This window comes from Strix aluco, chromosome 25, assembly GCF_031877795.1.
Source record: "Strix aluco isolate bStrAlu1 chromosome 25, bStrAlu1.hap1, whole genome shotgun sequence".
Classification (NCBI taxonomy): Eukaryota; Metazoa; Chordata; class Aves; order Strigiformes; family Strigidae; genus Strix; species Strix aluco.
Genome location: NC_133955.1, coordinates 4,030,973 through 4,058,800, shown reverse-complemented (window position 1 = coordinate 4,058,800; position 27,828 = coordinate 4,030,973). Strand labels below are relative to the sequence as shown.

The 27,828-nt window shown below is 42.3% G+C and overlaps 1 protein-coding gene across 3 annotated transcripts; it reads right to left on the bottom strand.

Moving 5' to 3' along the window:
• Nucleotides 1–187: 187 nt before the first annotated feature.
• On the bottom strand, nt 188–27,160 carry SRPK1 (SRSF protein kinase 1). Of its 3 annotated transcripts, none has more exons than XM_074850459.1 (16): nt 27,083–27,160; nt 26,915–26,975; nt 15,292–15,410; nt 13,442–13,550; nt 12,932–13,019; nt 12,623–12,710; nt 11,041–11,147; nt 10,212–10,377; nt 9,491–9,516; nt 8,793–9,006; nt 8,084–8,512; nt 6,573–6,673; nt 5,589–5,696; nt 4,135–4,204; nt 3,586–3,678; nt 188–2,693 (listed from the first exon to the last, which is right to left on the bottom strand). In XM_074850459.1, exons 1-16 carry the CDS (start codon nt 27,093–27,095, stop codon nt 2,509–2,511), a joined length of 1,977 nt encoding a protein of 658 aa, XP_074706560.1. In that variant the 5' UTR covers nt 27,096–27,160; the 3' UTR covers nt 188–2,508. The 3 variants fall into 3 exon arrangements, with proteins under 3 accessions (XP_074706560.1, XP_074706559.1, XP_074706561.1); XM_074850458.1 differs by lacking the exon at nt 27,083–27,160 and adding an exon at nt 18,767–19,042 and having other exon boundaries at nt 15,292–15,425; XM_074850460.1 differs by lacking the exons at nt 26,915–26,975; nt 27,083–27,160 and adding an exon at nt 18,767–19,024.
• Nucleotides 27,161–27,828: the final 668 nt, after the last annotated feature.

Below are 27,828 nucleotides of genomic sequence, written 5' to 3'. Positions count from 1 at the left end.
CCTGCAGCATCTCCCTGCGTCTCATTCTGGCAATCAAAACTAAGTGCTCACTAGCCAAGAAAATTCAATCCACAGGCCGCTAGCTCAGAGAGAACAGAGGGAACATAGGAGGAATAGGGCTCAGTTATTAAATAATCTGTTTATTGTAGGGCTTTCACAAGGAAAAAAAAAAGACAAAGCACCCAAGTAGAAAGAATAAAAATGTATTTTCCTTCAGGTTTTAGACTGACACAGCAAGTACAAATCCTTTAGTGTGAGCACTTTACGGCAATTTGGAAGTTTAACAAACCCCAAGTGAACGAGCACACGGTACAAGACTGAACCCTGACAGCTGCTTCTGCGGGTCTTCAACTCACAAGCTGGCTCTAGCCTTGGCTACCACGGTAAAAAAACCTCCTCCTCCAGTCAGGGGTGGCAGAGGGAAGGGAAGGACAGGAAGGAGCCCTCGGAGTCGAAGCGGGCAGACCCCTTCTAAGAAAAGTTCTTTGATCAGCCAGTCTCGGTGCACAGGACCGGGTGAGCTTTCAAGACAACAGAAATTGTTTGCCCTGCCAATGTATCTTCACAGTACGTAGACAGTATTTTGGAACCCAGTCCTTCTGTAACAGATATGGAAGTGACATGCAACTGGAAAACTCCAGATGAAAGGGAAAAAAAAAAGTCAAATCAGCAGTTTAAAACTCTTTTGGTATGTTACCTTCCTTTAATTTTAGATTATATGCATAGAGAACCTGACCTACCCCTAAAAGAACATGCAGCATGATTTGCATTAATAAGCCCAATCAGGCACTGGACTGGAGAAACTCTGTTCAAGTGGATTAAATGACACCAAGGTTTATGAATGAATGATCCTTACGAACCAGGATTTCCAAACACACACACAGAAGTGACACGTAACAGTGGTCTCGGCAGCTTTGGCAACGGAATCGTCTCGGCTGGCATCTGCGTGGCCTCCAGCACGCTCCTGCAGCAACTCCTACACTCTGAGAGCCACCACGAATCCAAAGGCCTGTTTGGTCCAGGGTAAGGAAGTGCCTCTGAAGTCTCAACGCTGCCAAATCTTGCTTTAGAGTAGAGTAGAATGCACTGAATTTGTAACAGGATGGGCAAGTCTAGAAGACGTCATCATAAAACTATCAAATGCCACAGTGATTTAACTTTGAATTAAAATTAATCAATTTACTCATTATATCCAACCCGCTCCGAGAAGTTTATATAGAAACCCCACCGAACATTTTTACTTGGGGTAACTCTACAAACAGCTTCTAATCCAGTATCTACATGGAAAAGTCAGTTCTCTTCCACTTTTACTAGCTCTCCTTGTGCTAATGGCCTAGAAAATAAAAGGCAGTCCCATCCTGGGAAGTTATTTCTGAAGGCCAGCACCTGAAGCAAGTTAAAAGAAATCTTTACACCAGGCCTTCAAGTGTTGATTTTGAAAGTCAAGGGCTATAGCGTGGCTGTGGTACAGACACTGACACCCTTTTCCTGGGAAAAAGTGAATGGTCAAAAATTAAAAGCCAAAGTAAGGCTGCATCAGTGAAAGCCAGTTTCTCACAGATACAGCAACCGCCTCAAGCAAGGCAAAAAAAAAAAGTGCCAGTAAGGGATAAAACCCAAAAAACTCGCAGCTCATTAAAATGTTAGAAGAGTTGCCTGCAACAAGGCTACCTCTCTGCAGCCAAGGGGCGCACCCATCTGTACGCTGAAGATTGTGCGTTGAGCCAGTTCCAGCTTTTGCTTATTTCACTTGTCACCTTTTAGTCACAGGCACAGGCATTAGAGTAGAAAAATGTCACTGACTTCAGAAACTATTCTGACTATCTGGGCACAGGGAAGGAAAAAGGGGCAGGGCACTTTGGAGGAAGAAATAAAGGATACTAAAACCTAGGTTTAAATAGCTCTTCTCAAAAGATTTAAGCAGCTAGAACTAAAGAAAAGTTATGTGACTGGAAAGCAAAGAATACAGTAGACACCTAGAAAACCATGGAGGCTTTGGAGGTCTTTGCTCTACGAGGAACTAACACCACTTTGGTGCCATCTGGTACTTCTCACCCCATTGCTAACTACTGCATCAACAGCGGGAAATCGACTCCTGAGTCAGCGAGATAAGGAGGCGTTTGGATCTTCACATCCCCCTCATGAAGAAAGGAGAGTTGAAATTTAGCTTAGGGAGCATACCTGAGCACAGGTGAGCTCACTTCTGTAACACACGGTGCATAACAGTGAGGGAACTCGGGAAAAACTTCATATTCTAGTCAATTAGTCTTTGGCGAAGCCCAATCAAGGCAAAACAGATGATGCCCACTGGCTGAGGAGAGTCCCCATTGAGTCACACAAGCAAACTCAGCAGAACAGGTTAGATTTATCTAAAATCTTGGAAGCCTTGAAGGAAGAACTTCACACTGAAAATGAACAAGGGAAAAAAATGGCTCTGGGAAGGGGCAGCTGGGTGCATGAATGCTATGCTGTAAACCAGAGTAGTGCTGTGGCATTGGGCTGAAGCCTCTATGAGTTAAGCCAGGGGTGCCTGAGACACTCTGCTGCTGTAGCTCGTTTCTCTGGGATCAGCTCCAACATGGGTAATAAGAAGTCTGTGAATGCAGCTGCCTCATCTTGGGACCACTCGTATTTTTCCACCAAGACTTCAAAAAGGCCCCAGGGCTTCAGTTTGGTGATGTGCTTCAAATCACCTGAAAACCAAGACAGACAGGTTAAGTGCAAGTCGTGGGAGCAGAGCAGCTGAATAAAATAGGCCGAACTGCTACACAAGACAGAGTGAATTCAGAAACTGCCCTGAATAGTTGGGCACAGGGAGTTTAAAACGGCAGGGCATGCTGAAGGAAGAAACAAGTTACACTAAAACCCTTTTTCTATCTGCTTTTGAAGACTGTTCTAGAAATGTACTTCCTTGAAGGCTTCTTTTTCCCTCCTGCCATTTCTGATCCAATATCAGCAAATACTGCTTAACTTCATTAAATCACCAATTATACCAGCTGACATGACAGATAAACACTGTGCTGTTGACTTTGGAATAGATGCAATACATGCAGCACTGTTTGAGGAAGCAATACACTACTAACAAAAAAGAGTTTGTTTTAAAAAAGTATTAAACTAGGTCAAGAACTTCTTCAGACTCAATACATTTCTGGGGTGCTTAGGGCTTTATAACGGTATAATGTGCCCTGAACAACATGGCTCAGGGTGCAAGGCACTATTTAGGTGATTGGCATGCTAGAAACAGAACAAAGTTGTCTAGAGAAGACTTCAAAGGTGAGTCAACACCTCTAGTTGACAAAGATCAGCTAAATAAAGTCAAATGAAGCCTGTTTTTCTACAGTACTGCCGCATTTGATCTGTGCCAAGATGTCAAGTACTAGGATGTAGGATACTTTTAGCCGTTACACAAGAATGCCTTATATTGAGCTGCAGTTTTACTGAGAAAGTCTTTCATAAAACAAAGGAAAGACTTAAAAAGGCATCTTTTCTAGCATCTGTTGTTAACTGGTATTTCCAGCAAGGCACTCTTGTGTATTTGGGGCAGAGGATGAGGGGATAAGTGACATTTGCTTTGTTTCCTTTTACCTTTTTTGGTGAAAAACTCCTTGGAATATTTTCCTGCCAAAATGAGCTTGCGAGGTATTTTCCCCAGAAGTTCTATGATCAATGCAATGTGATCTGCATTTTTTCAAAAGAAAAGACAGTGAGACACATCCACACAAGACATCTCTATGCCCCAGTTTCCTTCTCTGGGCTATAAGGACAAAGACATTATCTCCCTTAAAAATCACTTTGAGATCCATCTGAAATCAGGTAACACTGAGCAAGAACAGAGTCAAGGGGCAAGGGGGGAAAAGGTAAGGGCCACTTGAGGCATGAACAGTTTGAGAAGCAAGAGAGAGAATCCAGTGGTAAGAGGAATGGAAAACAGCAGAACAAGAACATGGACTTTTGTGCACGGTGGTTTACTGCAGAGGCTTGAGCACAGTTGTCCCCTAACCCCACTCATTTGGGTAAACAATCTTTTCAGAACGAGCCTTTGCACTGCTAACTCGTAAGAGAAGGCTCATTCTGAAGAAGCATCCACTGTATTTCACATTCTATTTTAAAAAGGCAAGACTTGGACAAACACACCTTCATCCCGTGAGTAATCTTCCCCAGAATGAGGCTCGAACAGATAGTCTCCTGTTGCCAACTCGAAGGCCTAAACAGAAACGTTAAATCATTTTATTGCACTTCACACCTCGTTGGATGTACCGCAGGTTAATCCTGCCTGTATCTCTGGGGGCCAGCAGCAAAGCGTGGAAAGAACAACCTGTAGAACTCTAGTACACCATTACCATCTCACAATGTGCAGTTACTTTGCCACATTTTAATGACTGCATTAAAAAACATATCTATGGTGAATTCTGGATCAGAGCATAATGCAGCATGCTTGTGTGTGAAGCTGTACAAAATCGAGGCTTAGCCTCTCTTCCGCCTCCACACCATTTTGCAAAATGTCACATCCAAACTCGAGATTTTTTTACAAAGATTCTCCCCTCCCTCCAAATTTCAAATAGGAAAAAGACCTTTTTCAAACAGTTAATTGCTGAACATTCATCTGTAGATATGAAAACATGCTTTAAATGAGAAAAACGTTTGCATTTCATTTCAACTCACCAAATTCCACGACACATTTACCCTTTACGTATTCACTTCTACTCAGAACAGTACCCCTGGCCTTCTGTATTCTTAGTTTTCTTAATGGACTGCTGCAGTCTAACTACTGTACTAGGCACTCGGAGTAACCACTGCATAATTTTGACCACACATTCTGCAGAGACAACGTGACCCTACCACATTTTCTTCTACCACATTCAAAAAAAAAAAAATTCACAGCTTGTTTTCCAAGACAGCAAAAATTGCTTGACTATTTTCTTAATTTAAAAAATAAAACCTAAGATTTGGTTTTTTTAGAAAAAGATTTGTAGATAACATAGAACAGAGACACCAAAGAAGCACATGCAATAACTGACTAGACTGCTGTTTGGTTGGTTGTTTTGGTTGGGTTTTTTTTGTTTTTTTTGTTGTGTGGTTTTTTTTTTTCTCCAAATCACCATATTCTACATTTGCCAGCTATTACAGGAACAGCTTCAGCCTGGTCTCGGCATTACTCAGATTATAAAATGATTCCAAACACACAGAGGATGCAGATGATTAAAATATGAATTTATACTGAAGACGTCTGTGAAACAGTGCTGGATGCAGTGGAAAGGCTCTTTTTATATAAAGATTTTGTCTTCACAATTGCATAATTGTCTTGTTTTTCCACAAAGCATGATGTCAAAGTACAGCTATATTTGAGACCTGCTGGTGCTGTACAGCAACCCTAACTTTCAAAATGAAAGCCACACGTGGCAAAATAAATAAATGAGACAACTTTGGTATGGAAACATGGTATTCAGCCAGTCTGGAAGTTGGCTGAACACCTGTGAGGGCTTTTTGCCAGGCTTGGCTAGTGACTCAGCAGTCTGGAGCGCGCAGCACACGCGACTTTCCCAGAACGCCCGGTGGAAGGAGTCCAAACCCCCGCTGAGCCCACTCACCATGCACGCCGTGCTCCAGATGTCAGCAGGGGTGTTGTACCCTGACCCTATCAACACCTCCAAGGATCGGTACTGTCTTGTCTGGATGTCTTCAGTGAAGTGCTTGTGCTAAAGAAGAAATGTTTTACTGAACAGTTAGAAACTGTTTAAAAGAGGGGAATCAACAACCTGGAAGGTCAGAGCACATCAAAGCTCAATTCCATGACATTTCATCTGAATTTTACATCTTCATTAAATATTTCCTTGTATTCCTACAAGTACTGATTAAATGCTTAACATAAGACAGGCTTCAAGTAAAACAGTCCAGCAATTTAGAGGAAAGCAACCCACAAAAACAGAGTAAGTTCAGAAGGTGCACCCTCTCCTATCTGATGCCACAGGCCATGATTCAACTACCTCAAAGCAGATAAGCAACACCAATGTAAGACACCACCTTGGCAGACACTGCAAGCAATTCTGAATCTGAGACTCATCTCTCCCATAAGATCTGAAGCATTTTGCCATTTAAGAAGCCAAGTAAAATAGACATTTCTTCTATTTGAAATGTCAAACATTTAAAAAGCAGCACAGCACAACCATCAAAGAATAAAACTATGAGTCTTTCATGTGCTCATGAATCCACTGAAATGGTTTGACAAGCTAATAAACTGCAGAACTGGCACATCAGAGCACTTGTCTGCAACCTTCTCATCCTCCAGGAGAGCTACAGACTCCTTCAGAAGTTTCACATACGCAGATTTCTCCATTAGAAGTACCCTAACGACCAGTGAGGCATCCAGACACGGCCCGAAATCCTATGTTAGAAGACCACTTCTTTGTGTCCCTGCTCCCCCCTCTTTTTTCCCCCCAACATAGTTTCAAACTGTCACTACTTCCACAAGCAGGTCTAAGACAGAATCTATTTTACAGATTCTTTTCCTTCTTGGCATACTGTGAATGAATTAGCAGGTTTAAACAGTCAATGTGAAAAGATTTTAAACTTACCACCCAGCAGGCATTTCCTAGGTCAGCTATCTTCACTTTGAGCTTATCTGCATTCTTGGGCTCAAGAGGATTAAGGAGGAAATTCCCAGCAGTTGATTTTCCTAGAGGCAACATGTACAGCAGCTGATTAAAGCTACATGGACAGTGTCACCATCTGTCACCCAAATCCTATCGCCCTCTCCCTACCCAGGAAGGGTTTTGCTTACGGATCAGAACTTTTCCCTCCCCACAGCCTAGGGATAAAAATCAGCATCAGTCTGCTCTATGAACAAGAGTACCACCACTAAGACCTGACTGGTGTTACGAAGCAGAAGGACAAGTAAGCACATGTAACAGTGACTGTCCCCAGCACAGCTTTAAAAAGCCAAGTCTTTATCTAGGCAGGCTCAGGCTTTTTAAATGAGGGCATTGCCAGAAACAAAACAAGCCTCTCAACCCTGAAGTCTTCCCAAATCTTTGAAGTAGAGTCCACATACTATAGCATCTTTTTGACATATCCATCACTCACTGCTGCAACAGACCCTTACAAGAGGTTTTCCCAATATATACTTTAGCTCAGTGACACAGTGGAGAGCAAAAATATTAAGTCACTGAGTTATATCCAGCTGTAGCTCTAAAAGTATTTGGAAGAGAGCTATGAGAAGCAAAATACACCTAGTAATTGAGCAGGGGCTTCCAACTAGATACAGTTCAAGTTTCACAATCTTTAAATTTCAATTGCTACTTTTCATCCACATAACTTCCCAGCAGTACTCTGCCAAGAAAATGCTACAGATTTTTTTTTTTTTTAGAAAGTACAAATGTTAGTTTCTCCCTCCTCCTCCAAGCAGACATACTTCACCTGACCTTGACTCAAAGATGCAAAGGAGGATGATTTTATCAATTGCTTCAAGCATTTAACACACACGCACCTGGAATGGGTGTAAACTGCTGTAAACTACTGTGCCTTATGCTCTCCTGAACCTACAAGGCTTACAGTTTTAAACAAAAGCATTAAAGAGGTTTTTATTCCTACGCTGTATAAGCTTTGTTTCAGTCAGGCTGTATTTCCAGTTCTGGGAAAACATTTACTCATCTCAAGTAACTGAGAGGAATTACCTGTGCTCCATGTTAAGAACAAAACTATCAGAACACACTGAACAGTACTTATCCCATAATTTAACAGCCAGTGACAGTTTGTAGACTTACATTTCTAACTGTAATAATCACATAAGCAACACCTGATAAAGGAGGGAATGTTCCTATACTGAAAAACAAACATATAGGTACATATGGGAATACTTATGCATTCAGTAGTCAAAATTAAGGTACAACTACAACAGGAAGCTACAAGCAGCAAATGTCTCAGAGTAGGACTGTCAGGTTAATTACTCCTGGCAGGAAAAGTCTCAAACAGGTAGTTCTGATCACTTCAGCCTACAAAATGAAGGTTTCTATCAATACTCTGATGAAGTGTCACAACACAACTCTCCCACACCAAGGAGCCTTTTCTCACAGGGTTCCTCTTATACCTTTGTTGTCTGACGGGCTGTTATTCTCATTCTCATCCTCTGAAGGTATCTCTGTCCGGATGCTTTCTTGCAAATGGTTAATCTCCTGCTCACTGAACGATCGCTCTTCGTTGGATGTGGGCTGACACACCATGGAATCTTCTGAAACTAAGGGCACGAACGAGTCCGACATTGCTTCTTGAGGCCTGTTCTCCGAGTCACCGTTACGCTGACTGTAATTACAACTATGGAAGTTCTCCTTCTTCTGCGTGTGAGGGTGACTGCCACAGTCATTGGCATTATGAAGGTCATCCTCGAGTCGCACAGACCCTTCATTGCTGGAGTCTGGGAAGTCCGTCATTTGTATGACTCCATTGCAGTTCATTTCTGTTACACATTTTTCCACGCTGCTTTCCATGAGGATAGATTGCTCCTGCACAATGACTTCAGCTGGAAGAGTGGAAAAGGAGAAGATAGCAGATTATGTCTAAACCAAGTAATAGCTGACGCTGTTCCAGGGACCCCTCAGAAGTAGGTAGTGCTCAAAACGAGCACAATAATTCATTAATTCAGTTTGTGACAGGAAACTTCCTAGCCTCTCTGGATGGGTAGAATGCAATGCGGACAGGGTAAATGACAATGGCCGCCTCTACTGAAGGTGCTCACTCTACTCATGCCAGCACGAGTGGAAGGACAACACTGCTACTTTAGCAATACTTTAGGTCCATACCTGTCTTTTTGATGACAATTTCCTCTGGCGGACTAACTTTTATGAGCATGTCCAGAGGGCTCTGAGCTTCTTCCTCCTCTTCAGGCTGCGTCTGCCCAGGGCTTGCTTCCTTCTCCATTTCCTCTATCTCTTGCATTCGCTTCTCTAACAACTCAGCCTGCCGTTTCTGCTTCTTTTTCAACTTCTTTTTCTTATTCTTTGACATTTTGTCAGCCTACACAGAAGCAGAGAAATTGGACTTAGCATTTCATGTTTCAATAAATCTAAAATGTGTCAAGTTTTAATTTATTTTAGAGCTGAGAAAGCAGTCTGGGATGAAGACTCTGGAGACAGTTCTCTGCCCAAATAAAAAGCAGGTATTAAGGTTTCTGGAGCAGTTGTCTATGGCTCTTATCAGTGCATTTCTGGCCTGACCTGAAAAACCTGGAGTATTCTCCAAATGAGGGATCTCAGACTCCACAGTCACCTTCAAAACAGACCTTGATATCACCAAGAAGTCTACTCGTCCTGGTGATATATGAGCTAATACTACTTACATCTCCGAGACAGCATTGAACCTGATGCCTACGACAAACACAAATTACGCTTTTCCTTCTGATATAAGGTTGTTTTTCCCCTTAATGCTGACTGAATTATGAAACAATGCAGTAGATACTGTAAGTAGATGGATACTTACGCACAAAAGCTATTACACTTACTGGTTTTGGCTGTGGTGCAGTGCTCACTGAAAGGGAAAGGAAGATCAGTAAATTAGTTTAAATTCAAAAACTGCAACTGCATTCTTAAGTTAAGCTTTTCCTATGTGGTTTGGTAACAACATTTTAAAGATACCAGCAAATGTTATTTTGAAGGCTTATTTCCCTACAAAGCTACAGCAAGAATAAAAAAATGAGAAAAACATTAAAATGAGTAAATGCATAATTAAAGTTCCAGATAGAAGACTTGCTTGACTGATATCAAAGACTTAAACTTCCTGTCAGGCAGCTTCATTTACTGCATCTTACGGAAAAGACAATGCAAATTAAAACATTAAAATACCAAAGTTATGGGAGCTCCCCTAAGCTAAGCTAGGATGGGCTCAGTCAAACGGTGGTGTTGTAAGATTATGACAGAGAAGCCTTCCAACACACACTGCAGTTAATTCTTGAAAACTACACACTGGTACAGATGGATATTCTGAGGAGGAACACTACACACCAGAACGAGAAAATACACGCATGTATCCTCCCTCCATTTCTCTTATACAAATGACTGCCTTCCTGATCATCTCCGAGTTACAACTGATGACTAACTTCACAATTTACAGCTGGCCTTTCAGAAGTTACTTGCATTATTGTTCCACTGTACTCAGGAAGTTTTCCCTCATGAGATTAGCCATGATCTGCAGGGAAATAGCACCAATTTTCATGAAAAAAGCACCTGCAGAGCCAGATGGTGGGGGAGCCCCAGATCTCTGCCACTCTGTTGCTTCTGCAGCCAGCCTACGGATATACTGGTCATTAACACACAGAAGAATGTTCTCAGGTTTAATATCTGTATGAATGATTCGACATTTTGTGTGCAAGTAATCCAGACCCTGAAGAACCTGCAGACAGGAGAGAAGGAAATCGATCATTAAAAAAAGCAAAGAATGAGCAAATTGAAGTGAAAATAAAAAAATTGCCTAGTGCGACCAATGAACCTGAAGGACTTCTGTGTTTGAGAATAGATTAGAGCTAACATGATCAGTGGTTACTACTCAGTTCCAGAAAAATATAGATTCGGATACAGATTTTAGTTATGACTTTTAAATACTCTTTACCCTCACAACCTACCACAGCTGAAAATCTAATCTTAATACTCTACCAATAAAATCACGCTTTCCTCCTCCCCTCCACCTCACATGTAGAAGGATGTTTCTTCTTAGGCAACCATCCAGTAGGAAGAACAGGTTTCTCTTGCTCTTCCCATCATTAAGCACTGTACTTACTGTGACGGTTTTAAAAAAAATACTTGCACTTAAGAGGAATAACCAGGGTAAGAAGTTGAAAGCAAAGCCGTCCTCCCATCATGGTTTAAGCATCAGAAAATAAATATCTGTAGCAGAAGGTTTTTGCAATAGAGAAAGGAAATATTAACCCAAGAATGATTTTGTTGCATGAGAGATGTACCACTGATTTTTAACTTTTGTTTTCTGGGATCTGAGAAAGATTAGTGAAAGATTTCTCACTGGGTTGAGGGGAGCAGTGCAGTCAGAACTGCAACTTACCTGTTTGATGATCTTTTTGACACAAGGGAGTGGAAGCCCCTGATAATTTGACTTGATGATCCACTTCAGGAGATGATGCCCTAGAACTTCAAACACCATACAGATATCTGGAACTCCGTCAAGGAAAAAGATGAACATCCTGACCCAAGGAGTTCTAAGGATCAGAAGAAATCCACACCAGTTAAACGTTTTATATTAAAGAACCCTCATCCTTCTGACACAGCATAGAGAAGCTGCCTTCCTCAACAGCACCATCTTATCCCACACATCAGTGTCGTTAGGTAAAACCTAAAATACAGAGGGATGGAGTTCATTAGGACAATGCTCCTAATGCAGCAGTAGAAATCTGCTTTGAGGGGAAGCCAGTTACACAAGCAAGCGTGTGTTAGTATTTTGTGCTAGTATTGAGACAGCTTCAAGCCAACAATGTATGTTTTGGAACAGCCTAGGCTCTTGCCCCAGGCAAAACTTGATGCCAGATCTCTCTGTACCATCATTACCTGAAAAGATAATAAAATTTCCATTTCATAAGTCATCTTCACAACAATTAAGTTACTTTCTCCGCCCTTCCTTGCCTCTTTAGCAGCAAAACAAACTTTTGACAAGCCTGGACTTCAACAATATTTACATTATTTGCTTTTTGTCTATAAAGATCTCAACAGCTACAGCCCCTCTAGTGACATATTCAGTATTGTGCCTTTGCTTCAGGAGTTCGGAGTTTATTAGGGTGCTTGTCTTCCACACTAGCAGAAAGCACACATGTGTTTTGCAAGAGAGAAAGAAATACAAGATGAGGTCAACATTTACTCAGTGCTAGGTACCAGAAAAAAAGTTAGAGGAAATACATTATGGGGCTACTGTTTTCTAAAAGTGTTAGAACATTTATAACCTACAGCTTGATCCTATCAAGCAGCCTAGTAATTCTCACCAAAATAAAGTTCAAGGTACTGCAAAGCAGAAACATGCACAGAAGTCCTGCTTTCAAATTTTAAGGGTGTGTTATTAGGACTTGTCGCAAATCACTGCCTATTAGAAGGCTGTTCACTGAACGACAGGGGATTTTTAAAGCAATGCACTTTAAACATCCTGACAATGTTGATAAAGTCCAAGGTAAGATGTTTCCATAACTAGAAAACAACCTTATTATCAAGTTATAGACTGCATGTGTTTGCTACTTTTAATTACTGATCTTAACATTTTGTACTGTTTTACTTAAATAAGGGGTTATTACCAGGCTGCTTGCAGAACTGAGGGTTTGAGACGGATGGGCTCTCTTACCCCAAAGGTTCCTCGGACAATAAGCCAGTCAGTTCTGATTCACAAATCAGACACAGCCACCTCATCTCTCCTGTTAAAAGCATGACTAAGCAGCGCTGTCTCCACAGCTTACACATTATGCCAGGCTGAATGATCACTCTGGACTGAGCTTAGCAAGCAGTTTTGAGGGAGATTATTCTACAGCAGGTTTCCTTGGGCAGTGAAAGGGATGTCTGGGCATCGCTCACCAGCACCAACATGACAGCCACCCAGCAAACTCCCACCTTTATATGCAATTCTTTGCCTTTATTCCATAAAAGGATACGAGAACCATTAACTCCTGAGATCTTGAAGTCATCTAATAGCTGAACAACTCTCTCTTTACTTGGATCATTTGGATCACTGTTGCGGACCTGCAGAGAAAAACAGGATTCATTTTGTGCTTCCTGAGGTAATTACCAAGCAAGAATATGTTTTGAAGTCAGAACTACTGCACTACTGTTAGGTTCCTATCCAAATTCTTTGCAGCTAAACGATCCAGAGATATCAAGCACGTGACTAATGTGAATCCCCAAAATGAGTTTGAAAAAAAAAAAATAAATAAAAAGATTTAACCCCACTCTCAGGTACTCACTGATTTTAGCAACTTGATTTCATCCAGGGCTGTTTCCGTGTAGTGCTCTGCACTCTTCACCACCTTCATTGCCACAAATCTCCTCCCTCTACGCACACATGGTAAGTAAATTGGAGACTGTTAACGCTCAAAGAACTTATTCTCCAGGATTTTCCTAATTCTTTTGCAGATAAGAGAGCTACTTATTTAAGGCATCATGGAAAAATACGGTTTAAGCACTCATGAAGATTGTCTTTGGGTCTCTTTTATAAAACATCCATGTTAAGTCATTTCTCAGAAAATGGGAAATAGGTCAGAGACTGATGAAGACAAGAGCACTCTTTCCACATATATAGTTTGTCCTGCTAACTCCCTCCCACACACTTGCATGCAAATATCAAAAGAAACTTCTGTGTTAGGATGTGAACAGCTACATTTTGTGTTTTTATCTAAAAGTAACAAGATGTTTTCCGATCATGCTCGTGCAATGCTGTGCATTCCCGCCAGAAACGCTAGCGAGAACAGACTTACTGGATGTCCCAAGCTAGCCACACAGTGGAGAAGTGGCCCCATCCAAGCTTCCGAATCACGTGGTATCGTCCATTAAAGAGATCTCCTATTTTCACAAGGTGATAACCACCTAGAAAAACAGGGGGAAGCTGATGTATCAAGACGTCATGCAAGTACTGAAGAGCAGGTATGTGGAACAAGCATCACAACTTGAGGCAGATTTATTTGATGTGTTTAAATTTTTCATCATATAAACAAATGCAAATGTTTCCCTAATTGGATCTTGCCAGAACAAACATACAGTATGTTAGAGGAAGAGCTGTGAACAGCCCTCCAGTTGACTGAAAAGTTTTTATATAATTGAACTAGAATGACTTTTCCTCCTTTTCAATGTAGGTCATCACTGCATCATCACAAAAGATTATTTCCTCAGTGAAAGCATCTGAAGTCTGCTAGGCTGATCACCTTTGGAAAAAACAGCTTATGATGTTCAGTAACAGAATCTTACAGGTAAATATCAGCATTGCTTTTGCAGGCTCTGTCCCCATAACATGGAAGAGCACTGCACCCAAGATCCCAACAGAGTTTCCCTTGCAACTGCCATTTAACATCATCACTGAAAATAGGGAAGTCTCCTCCCCGTACCCCAAGTACCTCTGCTGACCATGCAGGAGGATTCCATGATGGAAGCAAAGACCTGAAAGGTCAGACAAAGACACAAGGGAACTGGCAGAAAACAGAACGAAGAGAAGAAACTGTGATTGTTGAGGCATAAATTTTTGCCAGAACCTGGAATTACACCCTAGATTCCAGGCGCTTACTATCCAATTGTGGTCAGCAAATACCAGCCACGAAATGCATGCTTTGCCAGGAAGATTCATCTCTCCTGAGTGGTTCACAAACAAGCTAGAATTGACATCCATTACTTCATTAGCTCAAGCAGCAGAAGCTCCTTTTCTTCACTTAAAGATTTCTGTTACAACAGTGACATCTGCAGCAACTGCTAATTCACACAAGGGCTTTCTTCTTTCCACTTGCTTTACAACAAACAAAATCCCACAAATATTTGGGTAGCATGCTAAAGTTAACATAAATGCTTTGAAGTAAAGCACTGAAGTGTAAGAAACATTGCAATTCAAGTTCCCTGTGCTATTTCTACTTTGCATTTTTTTATACACATATATGGCATTCGTTACATGCTTCTCCCTCTGTCTTATTCAATATACACAATAAATAGTATCAGAGAAATAGTCTTATGAAGCACTTGGAGGTGGGGGCACACATTCAAGCTTCAACTAACTCATCAGTTAAATTTGTATGACCAGTGTTGCGTCTTTTTTAAAGTATTTGCTATGTTAAAAGCCAGCCTGACCCTTCTGATATTGAATTATATACTGTGGCACCTCCATTTGCTCTGTATTTAGTTTCTACTCAGAGAAACAGGGGAAGACTATATTTGCAGACACAAAGTTATCTGAAGAATGGATATTAAGATGATGATCTTCAAAAGAAAACAATGAAGAATTTGAAACTGATTTGAAGGATTTGAAAGTGTCCTTTTTCTGATAAAAATCAAAAAGAAATTGAATGCCTACTTGCTTGTACCAATTCTGAAACCCCTCTGGGACAGAGGAAAAGCTACCAGCTTTAAACTCATGCATTAAAACCAGCTCTCCAACTCAAATCTTGACTGATAACAGGGGAACCTTGGAGAATAATTTCTCCATTTCAGGTTAGCTTGAAAAACATTATCATCATGTAGTTTCAAAAAGTAAGGGGGAGTCTATTTTCATTCTCTGTAGTAGATAAGAAGTCAAGGGAATTTCTTGATTACATTGAAAATCCTGCACCTTGAACAGGCAAGTTCTCACCTTTACAGTAATCATTTGGATCCTCTTGTTCATCATCATCTGATCCCAGGATTTCTTCCTCTTGCTCTGGAAGATCATTCTCCGAATGAGCAGCAGGGCCCCGATGCTGAGTGTCGGGTCTGAAAGAGAACACACTGCATGTCTCACGCACGTTACTCTTCATTCAGCAGCTTTCCTTTCACACGAGGGATTGCTGATAATGGAGGAGATGCAATATTCAGCCTTCACAAAAACTATTTGCACATTTAAAGGCTTTTACTCCTAAGCTAGCATAAAAGTAAATAGAAACAATTTTTCATATACTAGTGGGAAACACAACTTAATGCCCTAGATTCACTTTTATAGCAGAACAAAGAAAAGATCAGACAAGATAGCGAATTAAAAGCTTAGTGATCCCACCAAGTCTTTCATTCACTGACGACTTTCCTAAAGCAAATTTGTATTTTAAGATGTTACCTCACACAAAACACAAAGATTTAAATGTTGATGAATGTTATTTTAAAGACTAACATCAATTATTTCTTCCTCCTTTGAAAAAACAAATTAAACCAGTGTTTTAGAACTTGTGCCCTTTGTCCCTTTCACCTTTGAGATCAAATGAACATTTAACAATCCTTCTGCTTCTAACATTTTAGAGCTCTAAAATCCCTAATATTGCCCTTGATTTCTCCCGTTCTCATGTGGTAAGCTGCATTTCTAGTTTGTCTCTTCACTGAAGGTCTAAAGTTTATTACAGTTGTCTGAACTACGGAGAGTGGGAGCACACAGAGCAGATGTTCTGTAAATCCTTCTGAGAGCTTGTGATTGCAGAGGGATTGAAATCAGGCACCAAGGTGGTATTTTTTTTTTTTCACTCCCACATTCATAGATGAAAGCGTTATTTTGTGCATTTAACTTTTCACCAAATGTGCTACTCTACGTTCCTGCTTGTGAAGATCATGTTGGCAAAGGCCATCTCACTGCTCTCACGCATTTAAGCTGTGTTTGACATGTTGCTGTCTCCCCTGCACCCCAACTGCTTCCAGCCAAACAGCTCACGAAACGGTAATACTGAAACACGTGAGTTATTTACTTTACAAAGCATTACAGGGTTAATTGTCTACAAAGTTTAATCTTCAACACCCTTTTGTACAAAGCAAGCATTTATAATGAGAACAGTGCCTATAGCCCGTCTGCACTGGCAAGATTTAATGGCAAAGTACTGCAGGATATCAACATTAAGCTTTCTCTTCTTAGCAGTATGAGATGTTAAAAAAACCTGGAGTTGTCCAAAGAGGTGGGCAATAAATTTCTTTACAGCAATGACATAGAAGCACGAGATAACATTCTTTACAATGAACTTCCCTGTCAGCGTGAATTAGTGGAAGTTTCTTGGACTGAAACTATTGTTCCAGTGAAGCAGCAGATATAACTGACCCCTTCCACCACCCTAGTTCAAATTCAACCCATTTTGCTCAAAGAAGGAGTAACTGCTGAGACAGTCACTGGTTATGCCAGTGGCTATGCTAATACACGGGGGCAGTTTTTATAGGTTATAACCGAGTTGGAGTCCTGTGCATCATATCATGGCTGTACTAACTAATCTTAATCCATGGGACAAGTTTAATATTTCAATTTTGAGTAGTTACACAGCAGAATGAATGTTCAGCATTTACCTACTCCGCATGCACTCTGCTGAGACTTCATACATTGAATATATTAAAATATATTAAAATTATGGCCATCTTAAATATCTATGGAGCAGGAAAAGGAAGAAGTCACCTGTTCCAATTTGATCATGACTAAACTTGTAGCCATTTACAATCCGGAACTGAAGTTCATTAAAGCAAAGAGGAGCTACAAAGGTCATCCCAGGCACAACCAAACCACTCAACATTTACTTTCCAGTCTGTTGTCAGAGCTAGTAAGTCCTGCTGATTTTTTAATTCAGGAACAGATAAGCAAGACAGATTTGTGGTCCTCAACTATAAAACAAGACTGCCAGACAGTCCATTCCACTGCTGCCAGGCTAATGAGACATTTATTAACAACCCCATAGCTTGATCCAGCCCCAAGATATTTTATTTAGACTTTGCTCCACGAGCCACAGAATTACAAGTCCGGCGTAGGAAGAAGGAAACTGGGGGGGGTAAAGTCTTGCAGGTCCAAAAGCTACTTTAAAACTGCTGCATTCCTTTGGGGACAACAGAGCTATGAATAAAGTCACAGACTATCCCCAAATTAGGAGCAGGTAGCAAAGGCAAGAAAGGGCCGTGGACAGAATGGTTGAAAGAGAGTCTGGATGCTCATATATAACAAATCCTACAGAGGAACCAGAACACAGAATGGGATAGAAAGGAGAATTTAAATCCAGTGGCCACACCCATGGCCTAAGTAGTACAGACTAATTCTCCCCAATGCTGTTTCAAGATTCCCACTTTTATAACTGCGCAAGATGTAGGGGATTAGACCAATTCAAAAGAAAACTCATCTTAAGAACCACTGATGCAGACAGAAACATCGTGCCATTCTGCAGTCCCAATGCTTTTCAATAATAGTAATTTCATGCATCAAGGAAGAAGTTACTGGAAGCACTAAACCCCATTCTCTTGGAAGCTTTCTGCGCCCCTCCTAAGGGGCTGACGAATCATGCTGACAGCCTCGTACACGACACACCCTGGAGTCTGCATCTGAGTCTGTCCTGGGGATCCAAAAGCATTTCACATCTATATTAGACTCTATTATACCAACTAATGTTATAGTGAGCCATATTCAGGTGATATACATTTCTACAGTGCTATTTCCTTTATGAAATCACCTCCAAAACACATCTCATTCCTTTGCCTTCCTGAGAAAATTCATCAGATGCTATTACATCCCACCACCTTCTTACCCTGAAGTGACCATGTCAACTGCAGATATGGATTAAGAGAGACTTAATCAGTGCAGAATATGTATTAATACCAAAAAAACCCCAATACACAAAACCACAACCCTCATCTGTCTGCTTCACTCAGACAGTACTCTAAAAGGCACAAAAGGCTGCTAAAGACAGCAGAAAAATCCATACTCAGTATTTAAAGATGACAGCTGAAACAGCTGTCTGCAATATTGCAAAAGCAGATAAAATGTATAAAGAGCTCTTAAAAAAATGGTTAATGGCTCACATGTTAAAAATCAAGTGTTCTAGGTTACTTCTTTTTTGCAGCTATCTCTGTTCTACTTAAGAACACCTTGATCACCTTTTACTTTTGCTCTCTCAATGTGCTAATTAATCATCAGAATTAACTGGATTTGCAGGGTTTCTCTACAACTAGATAGCAATATTTTACTTCAGGAAAACAATATGGAACAGCAATGCTAAGGCAAAATGTTAGATCTTTTATGGAATTCGTGTGAATCCATATGTAGAGACCCTCCCCAAAGTCCTTATTCTCTCAGGAATGCCTGAAGAACTGCGAATTCATGAGACTAAAAGAAAAAGAGGGTAACCTACCTGCATGAAGCACGGCCTCCCATTGATAAAGATATTCCTGAAGACAGCCCAATGGTTTTCGAAAGAGCCATTAAAAATCAGATGCCACACTGTTCAGGAAGCAGGGGGACATCAACAGCAGGCGGAGGGGCTGGTTGTTCTCGAACGCAGCAAAGCTTTGTGCAAGAGTGAGGGAGAAGAGGGATTTGCCTCCACCACCTAGCTGCAGCTGCACAGCACTGCATTGCAGGTAAAGGGCCTTGCAGCAAGGCTGGGGGTTGCTCTCAGCTGATCTTCCTGCAAATTCAGTCATGTTAGGGGTTGAGCATAAAGAGATTCATCTCCTCTCTTGATGTTTACCTGCCTCAGTCTTCCCTCTAATGAAATTAGAAATTCAGTCAGATACTCTGTTTCATCTTCCTGAACAAGCCGGTTTTATTTGCCTATTCAATAGTCCACTGGATTCAAAGCTCCGATGAAGACAAGGATCATGGTAATTGCCAACAGGCCAACCCTTTTGATACAGAAACGCCAGCACAATCACACAGGAGAGAAAGGGCGTTCAAAGTAAAAATGAATTTTCTGAAGTAATTCCAAACCTCCCCATCCAGAGTTACAAGAAAAACTTATCCTTTATGCTTAAAAGTAGCAAAAAAAAGTAGGAGAAGGAGTCAAATCTCCTTTAAAAAGGTGAACTGAGTATTTTTCACAGCAGCAGGCACTTAACATCGCCCTCCAACGATGTAGAATTACCAGCCATTTCCTGTGCCTGTTTATCCTGCTGGTTTATGTAAGCGATAGGGGAAACAAGTCAGCAACAACGTGACATACCAGTAATAATTTAAGAAATTTTCTCTGCTACAGAGGAGTGTTTATTAGCGACAGACACTCTGAAGCTGGCTCTGCAGTTTTCAATGAAGAGGTTTAAAGAAGAATTGGATTCATCTGAGTGTATACCTAAAATATTTTCACCTTAAAAGCTCACTGAAGTTTGAACATCCTTTAACAGTTCAGCATTGCCAAACCTCTTTGTATTTGAAGACGTGCTAACAACATGCAAATTTTTCCACTGTAGACAAGATTTTGCTCCATGTTCACTGAATGTATCACCTGACAACTCTGCACACCTCTGCAACGCTTAGCAGGGACAGTAAGAGTTATTCCTAGGAACTAACATTTCAGTCACTCACTCCTTACAAAAGGTGTTCAAAGGGTTTGGAAAAAACACTTGTGTTCTCTTGCCAGTTTCTCATAGAATCACTTCTCTGGTCCACACATTGAAAATAAGGTAAAAAATGATTAAGAAGCCTCGATCGCACAATGTGTGTTCTTACAGATTTGCAGTGAGGTAGATCCAACAGCCTCAGGAGGACGAGAAGATGGGAGAGCAGAGTCATGTCTGTTAGCACAGACAGCCCAACGAAAAAGGCAGCGTTCTTCGTGCTGCGGAGTGGCACCAGCACAGGCTCCTTCACTGTTCCCTATAAATTACCAGTCAAGCCATCACACCAGCCAAGTCTCCACATGCAACTTCACCGTCAAAACTCAGAACTTGTTCTCTCCACCCTGATAACTTACATAAAACGCTGGGAGAGGTGTTTGGTTCACCTATTTGGGAGTATTAAGAGCGACTTCTTCAAAACTCTGTTTTGTACAGGAAATCAGTATTTTTCTTTGTCCCCAAACCAGCAGAAATACCGTTCATGCTACCTATCCACCTCCTTAGATCAAAAGCAGACCCCTTCCACCTTCAAGCAAGGAAGGCAGCATACATTTAATCCAAATCACTTTTGTCACACCTTATATATGCACTAACAAAAGACACTCTCCTTACTCCTCACCTCAGCTTGCCATTCCCTTGCCATCTGCAGAGATGATGCCTGTCTGTAGGAAACCAAAGACAATTACTTTGCTAAATGATTTTTAAGCCGCCTGCAGCACAATCTTTATAAACACTGTAATTCCTTATTTGTAAGCTCAAATGACACACATGAAACATCCCCAAATAGAATTCAATTCAGTGAACATAAGACTAATGATGAATCCAGCTCATACTGCAGGAGACAGGTAAGAGTGCTATAACACACCCTGGGACTCTTGCTGAAGGAAGCATTACCTTCCACCTTCACCAGCCAGCCAGCGATTTCCAGGGCAGTACACCCACTGCAGCAACATCTCGCTTCAAGTGCTGTTACGGATTCCTTGTTTTCATTTGGGGAAGAGGAAAAAAAAAACCAAAAAGCTCTATATGGCATGCTGAAAAGCCAGGTTTTAAAAGTTTCTCTCCCATTTTCACATCCGTGCACCAAGACAATGTCTCTTTAAGGGAAGTATGCCTGCCAGACTGCATCTCATTACTATGCTGGAGTGTGCCTGTAATTTCAAGATCATGTTAAGGCACATCTAGTCAGAGGTGCCAGCCTCCAACATGCTTACATGCAGATCTGCTGGCAAAGCCAGTGTTCAATAAATATTGTAACTGTTTAGGCTCAAACTTTCAGTATGAATTCAGGTCTAAAATGATAAAAGTATTTTCCTGCTTGTATGCACTTTACCCTTCTGCTCAAGAAATTTTTAAGTATTTGGGGGAATTATAAATCATAGATTGTGGGGGACTTACGAATCTATAATCCACATTATTTTGTTATAATTGCAATTCATTCACTCTCGCATTCCTGTTTTTCTGGATAAAGAACTGGTATTTTCTGTCAGTGGGGCAGCCATCCCAGGAGTACCATCATCAACAGCTTAAGAGGACTGCAGATGGTCTAACATTTAGTTTTGAAAGAACGGCACTCAGAGGCAGCAAGACATACTTTTGTTTAGTGGATCTGTGGGAGTTTGGTTTGAAGATAAGCAATAATGAGTTTCACACGAGAATGATACTAATGCACAAATAAGAGGCAATCAAGTTTCTTGCTCCCCATACCCACTCCCCCACACAAGCACTTCACAAGCTGTTTGTAGAACCGTCTGCTATTCCAGCTATTCCAAACCAAGGAGCTTCCATGGAAACCAGCAGGATCTTCAGTTGTGTCCTGTCACAGTCTGATAATCACTTCTGTATTTGAATGAAAAAATCCTGTGGGTGAGCATTCTGAATCTACCTTAAACTTATGTTCAAAATACTTAGGAAAAATGTAGCCCTGGTATTAATTATGTAAAACAAGTGAGGAAAACATAATCCAAGATCCTGATCTCAGGCAAAATTCTGAATAAGGAAGTTAAGGAAGAACCTGAGAGGGCTGTTGGAACTCCAGGGCTCCTCAAAGACAGCAGGAAAGTGATACAAGCAAGACACGCAGTAACAAACTGGAAAGTATGAGACTCTACTAAGAATTTTCTGCTCTGCAGACTGCACAGATGGAAAAATTACCAACTTCCTTGTCTCTCTTCATAGCAATTCTATTGCGGAGGAAGAAAGAAGTGAGGCTTCACTGCATGACAAGAGTCTGGCCAGAAGAATTACAGATAACTGTAAACCAGTTTCTTCAAAATACTGAATATTGTATGCATTTGGGAAGAGGGAGAGGAATCAAAACAGCGGTACTGTACCAACTCTGCCACTGCCCTCCCTCCAGGAGTAGAGGGAGCCAGAGGAACTATTGAAAAATCCTGTGAAAAAATCTCTTTCAGTAAAGCCTGTAAGAAAGGATTAAATAAATTCACTGGTGCATGCAGAATTAGAAGAAAGTACTTCAGATCATGTACATTTTTCAGAACAAGCTGCATACTGTAACTGTATGGCTGCCACTACCTCTGTAGTTATTCATGCTTACGGTAATAAAATGTTCTGCTTTGAGGCACAATCGGTTCAACACCCCTTACACAGAACTGCTGGTTTCGTGCACGCATAGGCCAACTTTTCCTGAAACATAAAACACACTGCTGAAGGACTTGGTGAAACAGTATTATCATCCAGGCCTGCCAAGGAGATACTCATCATCTACAAATCACACAGACCCGTAGCCCAGTTCTAGTAACACACTTATTTTCTTCATTTCACAGAAAATGAGCTATAACAGAGAACTAGTTCAGCTTCTTATCTAACTGCTTTGAATCTGGATGGGTTTTTTAGACTAGTTTTTAAACTCCAGGTCTTAATCTCAGTAGTAACCTAAAGAGTATTTTTCTCCTAGGACAAAGAGAACAGACTGAGCTTCTAAGGGTTTGCAACATACAACATAGAAAAAAGCCACAGTATTTTACTAGCAGTTATGGTCTAACAGTCACAAGTGCCTGATTCCATTACAAATTACAGAGCCATCGGGAAAGTACATCTATGCTTGTATTTTAGTTCAAATAGAAGCTTGTATTTCCAGATAGAAGCATAGTTCTGAAGTAAATACCAGATCTTCCTCAGGTATGGGGCTTTCATTCGCATAGTAGAACAGTCTTACAGCACAGGAGATTAATCTCTTTCAAATGAGAGCACGCAGATGGCATGCTCCTGCACCGCTGCAGCCAGGAACGGGTGCTCCGTCCACAAAAGAGCTAACTCAAAGCAACATTCCCCTCCAAACAGCACTTGGGGACTTTACATAAGCTGGTGATCTCCTGTCAGCCCACACTGCTTCCTGACCAGACACTGCCTTACTGCACCGAGGCATTACAAGTGCACACGTGGGACCTGCAAAGCAAGAAGCAGCCACCTTGTGGCAGATGAACAGCTGAACTGTTGGGACACCCATCGCTCCTTCCTCCTGCTGCATTCATGGACATCCCCGTCCAACGCAGCTCATCAAACACTAGAACACAGGAATTCTGTTTTCAGTTGCCTAGAAGTCACACGAGGAAAATGAGCACAAGAGTTGGTTCCCAGGAAGCACAGCTCCCCCACCTTCCTAAGGACCGGGGCAAACATTGTGCCTAACGCATCTGTGTACTGGTGCTGAACTCCAAAGATATTAGTAACTGCTTCAAACAACTGCCAAAATCTGCATTTTTGACAATTGGGCAAAAATAACTACCTGAATACACCTCAGCAGATAGACTGTAAACTCTTCAGACAGCTGTAAGTTATTAAAGTTTTAGTAAGAAAAAACCCTGTAAGTCTACAAGCTCCTTTTTTAAAGACAGGCTTTTTTGAGTGCCTTTGGGAATCAACCGACTGTTAGTGCCTGAGATTTTCACACCTCGTGAAATGATAAAATTAATACATCACGTACTTCCCAGATAGCTTTCAGCAAAGCTATCTTTTGGCAGCAACACACACTGCAGTAGCCTACGTACCAAACTCTCTATGTTTTATTAGCAACTAAAGCTTTGACATGCGTATTTCCTGACATTCTTAATATTAAGGAAAAGGCCAAGTAGAAGCTTGCCTCTCGTTTCCTAAAAATAATTTAGATTAAAGCATTGTTAATTCTAAATTCCTTGCCTTTTTTTATGGAAAAGACTGAGATAAGAAACTGAAATCAATGCTTCACTCAAGGCCACAAAGCAACGCAATGACAGTCAACATTAGAACTCAGGATCTCCCTGTATCTGGGCTTGCTTTTTGTCCCTCCAAGGCATTCAGCTGTCACTCTCCCTGTCCTCCTCCTCCTCCTCAATTCTCACACAAGTGGGAGCTGGGCAAAGGTACCCAGCCATGATATTCTTCCAACTCCACAATGACAGACAAGGGACCAGTGAGCAGGCTGGGCAAGTAAAAGCTTCCTAAGTAAAGATTTGAGGCAGCTGGTTTAATGACTCTTCCAGATTACCAAAGAATTTAGGGTAGTTTTGCTGGAGTGGGAAGACACAGGTACCTCCCCTTTGTATTACCAAGAAACTCTGCCTGCTCTCTTTCTGCAGAAGAGTATGTTAGGATAAACACACTCACTCCTTCATTGGTATCAAACAAAGCTTTTAAGACAGGAAGGATGAGAAGCAAAACAAACATCCTGAATTTGCAGAAAATGAATAATTTGGTTGACCTTCCCATAAAAACAAATCTTATCTAGGGAACCATAATTAGTATTTACAAGGGTTTTCTGTAAATAACCAGTTTAGGTTGTCTTGTCTAAACCTAAATAGCAGCAATTTTAACTACTGAATGATGAAAAAAAGTGGTAACTTTCTAGTTTTGTACTACACACAGTCCATTTTCAGTATTTTAACCTTTTCAAGTGTTTTTTTTACCTGTTTTTAACCAGATTGGGTTGATAGGGAAACTTAAACCAGGTGTAGTTCATATCTAAAGTTAAAGATACTTTGAATTGCTTTAAATCCCTTCAGAACATTCTCTGCATTTTTATACTTACCCGTAATAAGATAATTCCTAATACTTACCAACCTTAACCTTTTAAAATCAGTTGTTTCATGTTTTTACTGCCCTTCATGTAGAAAAAATTACATGTGTGTGATCTAACCAACTACCATGGAACATCAGATGTTAAAAGGACTTTCCATGTGGTTTCAAGTTTAGATTTTATGGCAAAAGTCTTGCAACAACCCAGTTAAGCTTATTTTAGAAGATTTAACTAAAGAAGCTTTGTATTTATATAGCATAAATGTCATGGAACTGCCCCTAAAGTTAGAGGCTGACACTGCATTCTTCTTGTCGTACAATGTAAAGCATAAAGGACATGCAAGTTTCTTTAATTTCTGAGGCAGGATCTAATAAACCTATGGTACCAGAAAACACAGTTGAAGTGTGTAGTTTAAGACGATAAACGCAGCCTTTTACCAATAGTATGGTTCTCCACTTAAATCCAGGTTAGTGGCAAAATCAACAGCTAACCAGCAGTGTAGTTAACCTCTTCTGGCTACATGGTTAAAAAGGATTTTTAAAAAACAACATGCCAGCACTGAAAGTTACCATTCAGCAACCTCAGAATTTACACAGCCATCAGCCTTTCCAACTGCAACTGTGGACTCTATTGGCAGAGTCAGCACTGTTTGTCTGCAGGTGAACAAGAAAAAAAAGAATATAACAGGTATAGAATTAAACAACAGATTATTCATTGAGAAATTAGTTGGTAATACTATAGAAAGAGGAGAGCTCTTCAAAAACTGTCCTAATGCTTTGAAGAAATACCAGGAACATGTACAAAACGGCGCAGAAACATAATGCACATCTCCCAAAGAGTTTAGTTAACGCTTCTCGCCCCTCAGAAGCCCCATTTCAAAACAACTGAATCTTTGCTGGAGACAACCCGAAAATTATTTTCAAGGCCCTATGATTTGCGTGAGGAAGTGACTAAGAAAGCATTACTCTAGGTCTGAAGAAAAGCCACTCCAACTCCCACCTCCCCCCTCCAAGTCTTACTTACTAAATACCTTTGGTTCCTAGGCACCAGTGAGTATAAAACCTCCTGAGGTACTACAGACTTTACACAAATAAGCAGCATTTTACTGAGCACACAGAACCGCCTCTAGGATTTGCATCACCTTTCACTAGAAAGGAATCCACGAGCAGCACTGAATGCAGTACTTAACGCAGTCTGGTGGGAGCCATTGTTTAGTATTTACTCGAGATCTTTTAATTTTTATATCTGCATCCAAAAGTTCACCACATATAAAGACTTGTGAAATTCCTGTGGTAGGAGAGAAGCCACACGAGAGCATCAAAGTTAGAGAAAGAAGTAAACAACACATCACAGCGTTCTTAGGGCAAGATTTAAAAAACAATAAAAATAGCCGGGGGGGTGGTAAGAGAGTTAAGCTGGCTCCTAAAGCCAGCTCTGGAGGTTCCAGAGAGGCGAGGGGACGCCAGCATCCCCCAGCCCGGGGCCGAGGGAAGAAGCCTGCAAGGACAGAGCGCGACCGACTCCATCACCCGGTTTCGGGGCGGACGCAGGGAACGGAGGCTCCGTCCACACCGAGGCGGCTCCGCTCCCCCGTCCACAGCCCGTCCCTGGAACCACGGCAGGGGACGGCGAGGAACCGTGAAGCCCGGGGGGAAAACCAGCCCCGGCGGAAAGCAGGGAGGCAAAACCCGCCGCCCCGGGCCACCAGCCGCGCCGGCTGTCTGCCTATATGCCGCGAAACGTGCCTTCAATTAACCTCGCGTTAAAAACCCGTCTAGCCCGAGGGCTCTGCGCGCTCCTCCGCCCCGGGAGCGCCCGGTCGCCGCTTCCCCGCGGGGAAGGCCGAGGGTAACAAAGAGGCGGCGGTACCGGCGGGAGGCAGCGGCGGGGCGGCGGGAGCTGCCGCCTGAGGGGAGCCGGGGGCCGCACTTACTTCCTCTGGGCCTTGTCCTTCTTGGCTTTAGTCCGCTTCTTTCGGGCCTGCAGCGCCAGCACTGAGGGGGAGAAGGAGAGAGAGGCGTGAGGGGCGGCGGGCCCGGGGGAGGAGAGAAGGGGAGGGGGGGCACCGCCCCGGGGGGTGCGGGGGCCGCGCGGCGCTCACCTTTCCGCTCCATGGCCGCCAGAGCCGGTAGCCCCGCGTCCCCCGCGCGCCTGCGCGCTGCGCCCTCCCCCTGCGCCACGCCGGGCCGCGCATGCGCAGGACCGGCGCCTTCGCGCGCCACCGCGCGGCCCCGGCCTCGCTCTGGCGGGAGGAGCCGCTCGAGCTGGGAGGGGGGAAGCCACGCCCCCCCGCGCGCCTGGCCACGCCCCCCGCCCGCCCGCCGCGGCATGGCGGGCGGCGGGAGCGGCGTCGTGAGGGCCGCTCGGGGACGCGTGTGTATCCCCCGCCCCGCGCTGTCCCTCAGGCCCGGAGAATAATAGAGGTGAGGTGACGCCGCAGTCACGCGCTGCGACATCAGGACAGGGATTTTTCACCTCACGAGTTCCGTGGCTCGAAACGCTGCCGCCGGCCGGCCGCCACCGGGGGAAGGCTCGGGGTGTCGGCAGGCCGGAACACGCCGCTTCTCCTCAGTGTGTCAAGCTTTGCACTGAAAAGATTCGTAAATCGCACGCCTTGAGCGGAGTGAAGTGCCTGTTAGAGATTCTTAAATTATTTAATAATTGCCATGAAAAAAAAATTAAACTTTTCAGCTGCTGGACCATTGTGGCATTTCACTGTGAGCACCGAACAGTACCTGTGTTTTGAGGTGGCTGTATACTCAGAACTGTCACCAGTTCTATCTGCAGCTTTGCTTAATGCTGTTTGATTCCTCAAAACCTCTCAGAGCGCTGTTCCAAGCACATTAA

What these genes read in the sequence shown, in the direction of transcription:
- SRPK1 (XM_074850458.1), bottom strand. Translation starts at nt 18,837, where the DNA reads ATGGCTCTTTCGAAAACCATTGGGCTGTCTTCAGGAATATCTTTATCA. An exon ending in TCAAAAAGATCATCAAACAG is followed by an intron (nt 10,378 to 11,040) that starts GTAAGTTGCAGT and finishes TCCTGTCTGCAG; the next exon opens with GTTCTTCAGGGTCTGGATTA. An exon ending in GGAGTTTTTCACCAAAAAAG is followed by an intron (nt 2,694 to 3,585) that starts GTAAAAGGAAAC and finishes CTTGGTTTTCAG; the next exon opens with GTGATTTGAAGCACATCACC.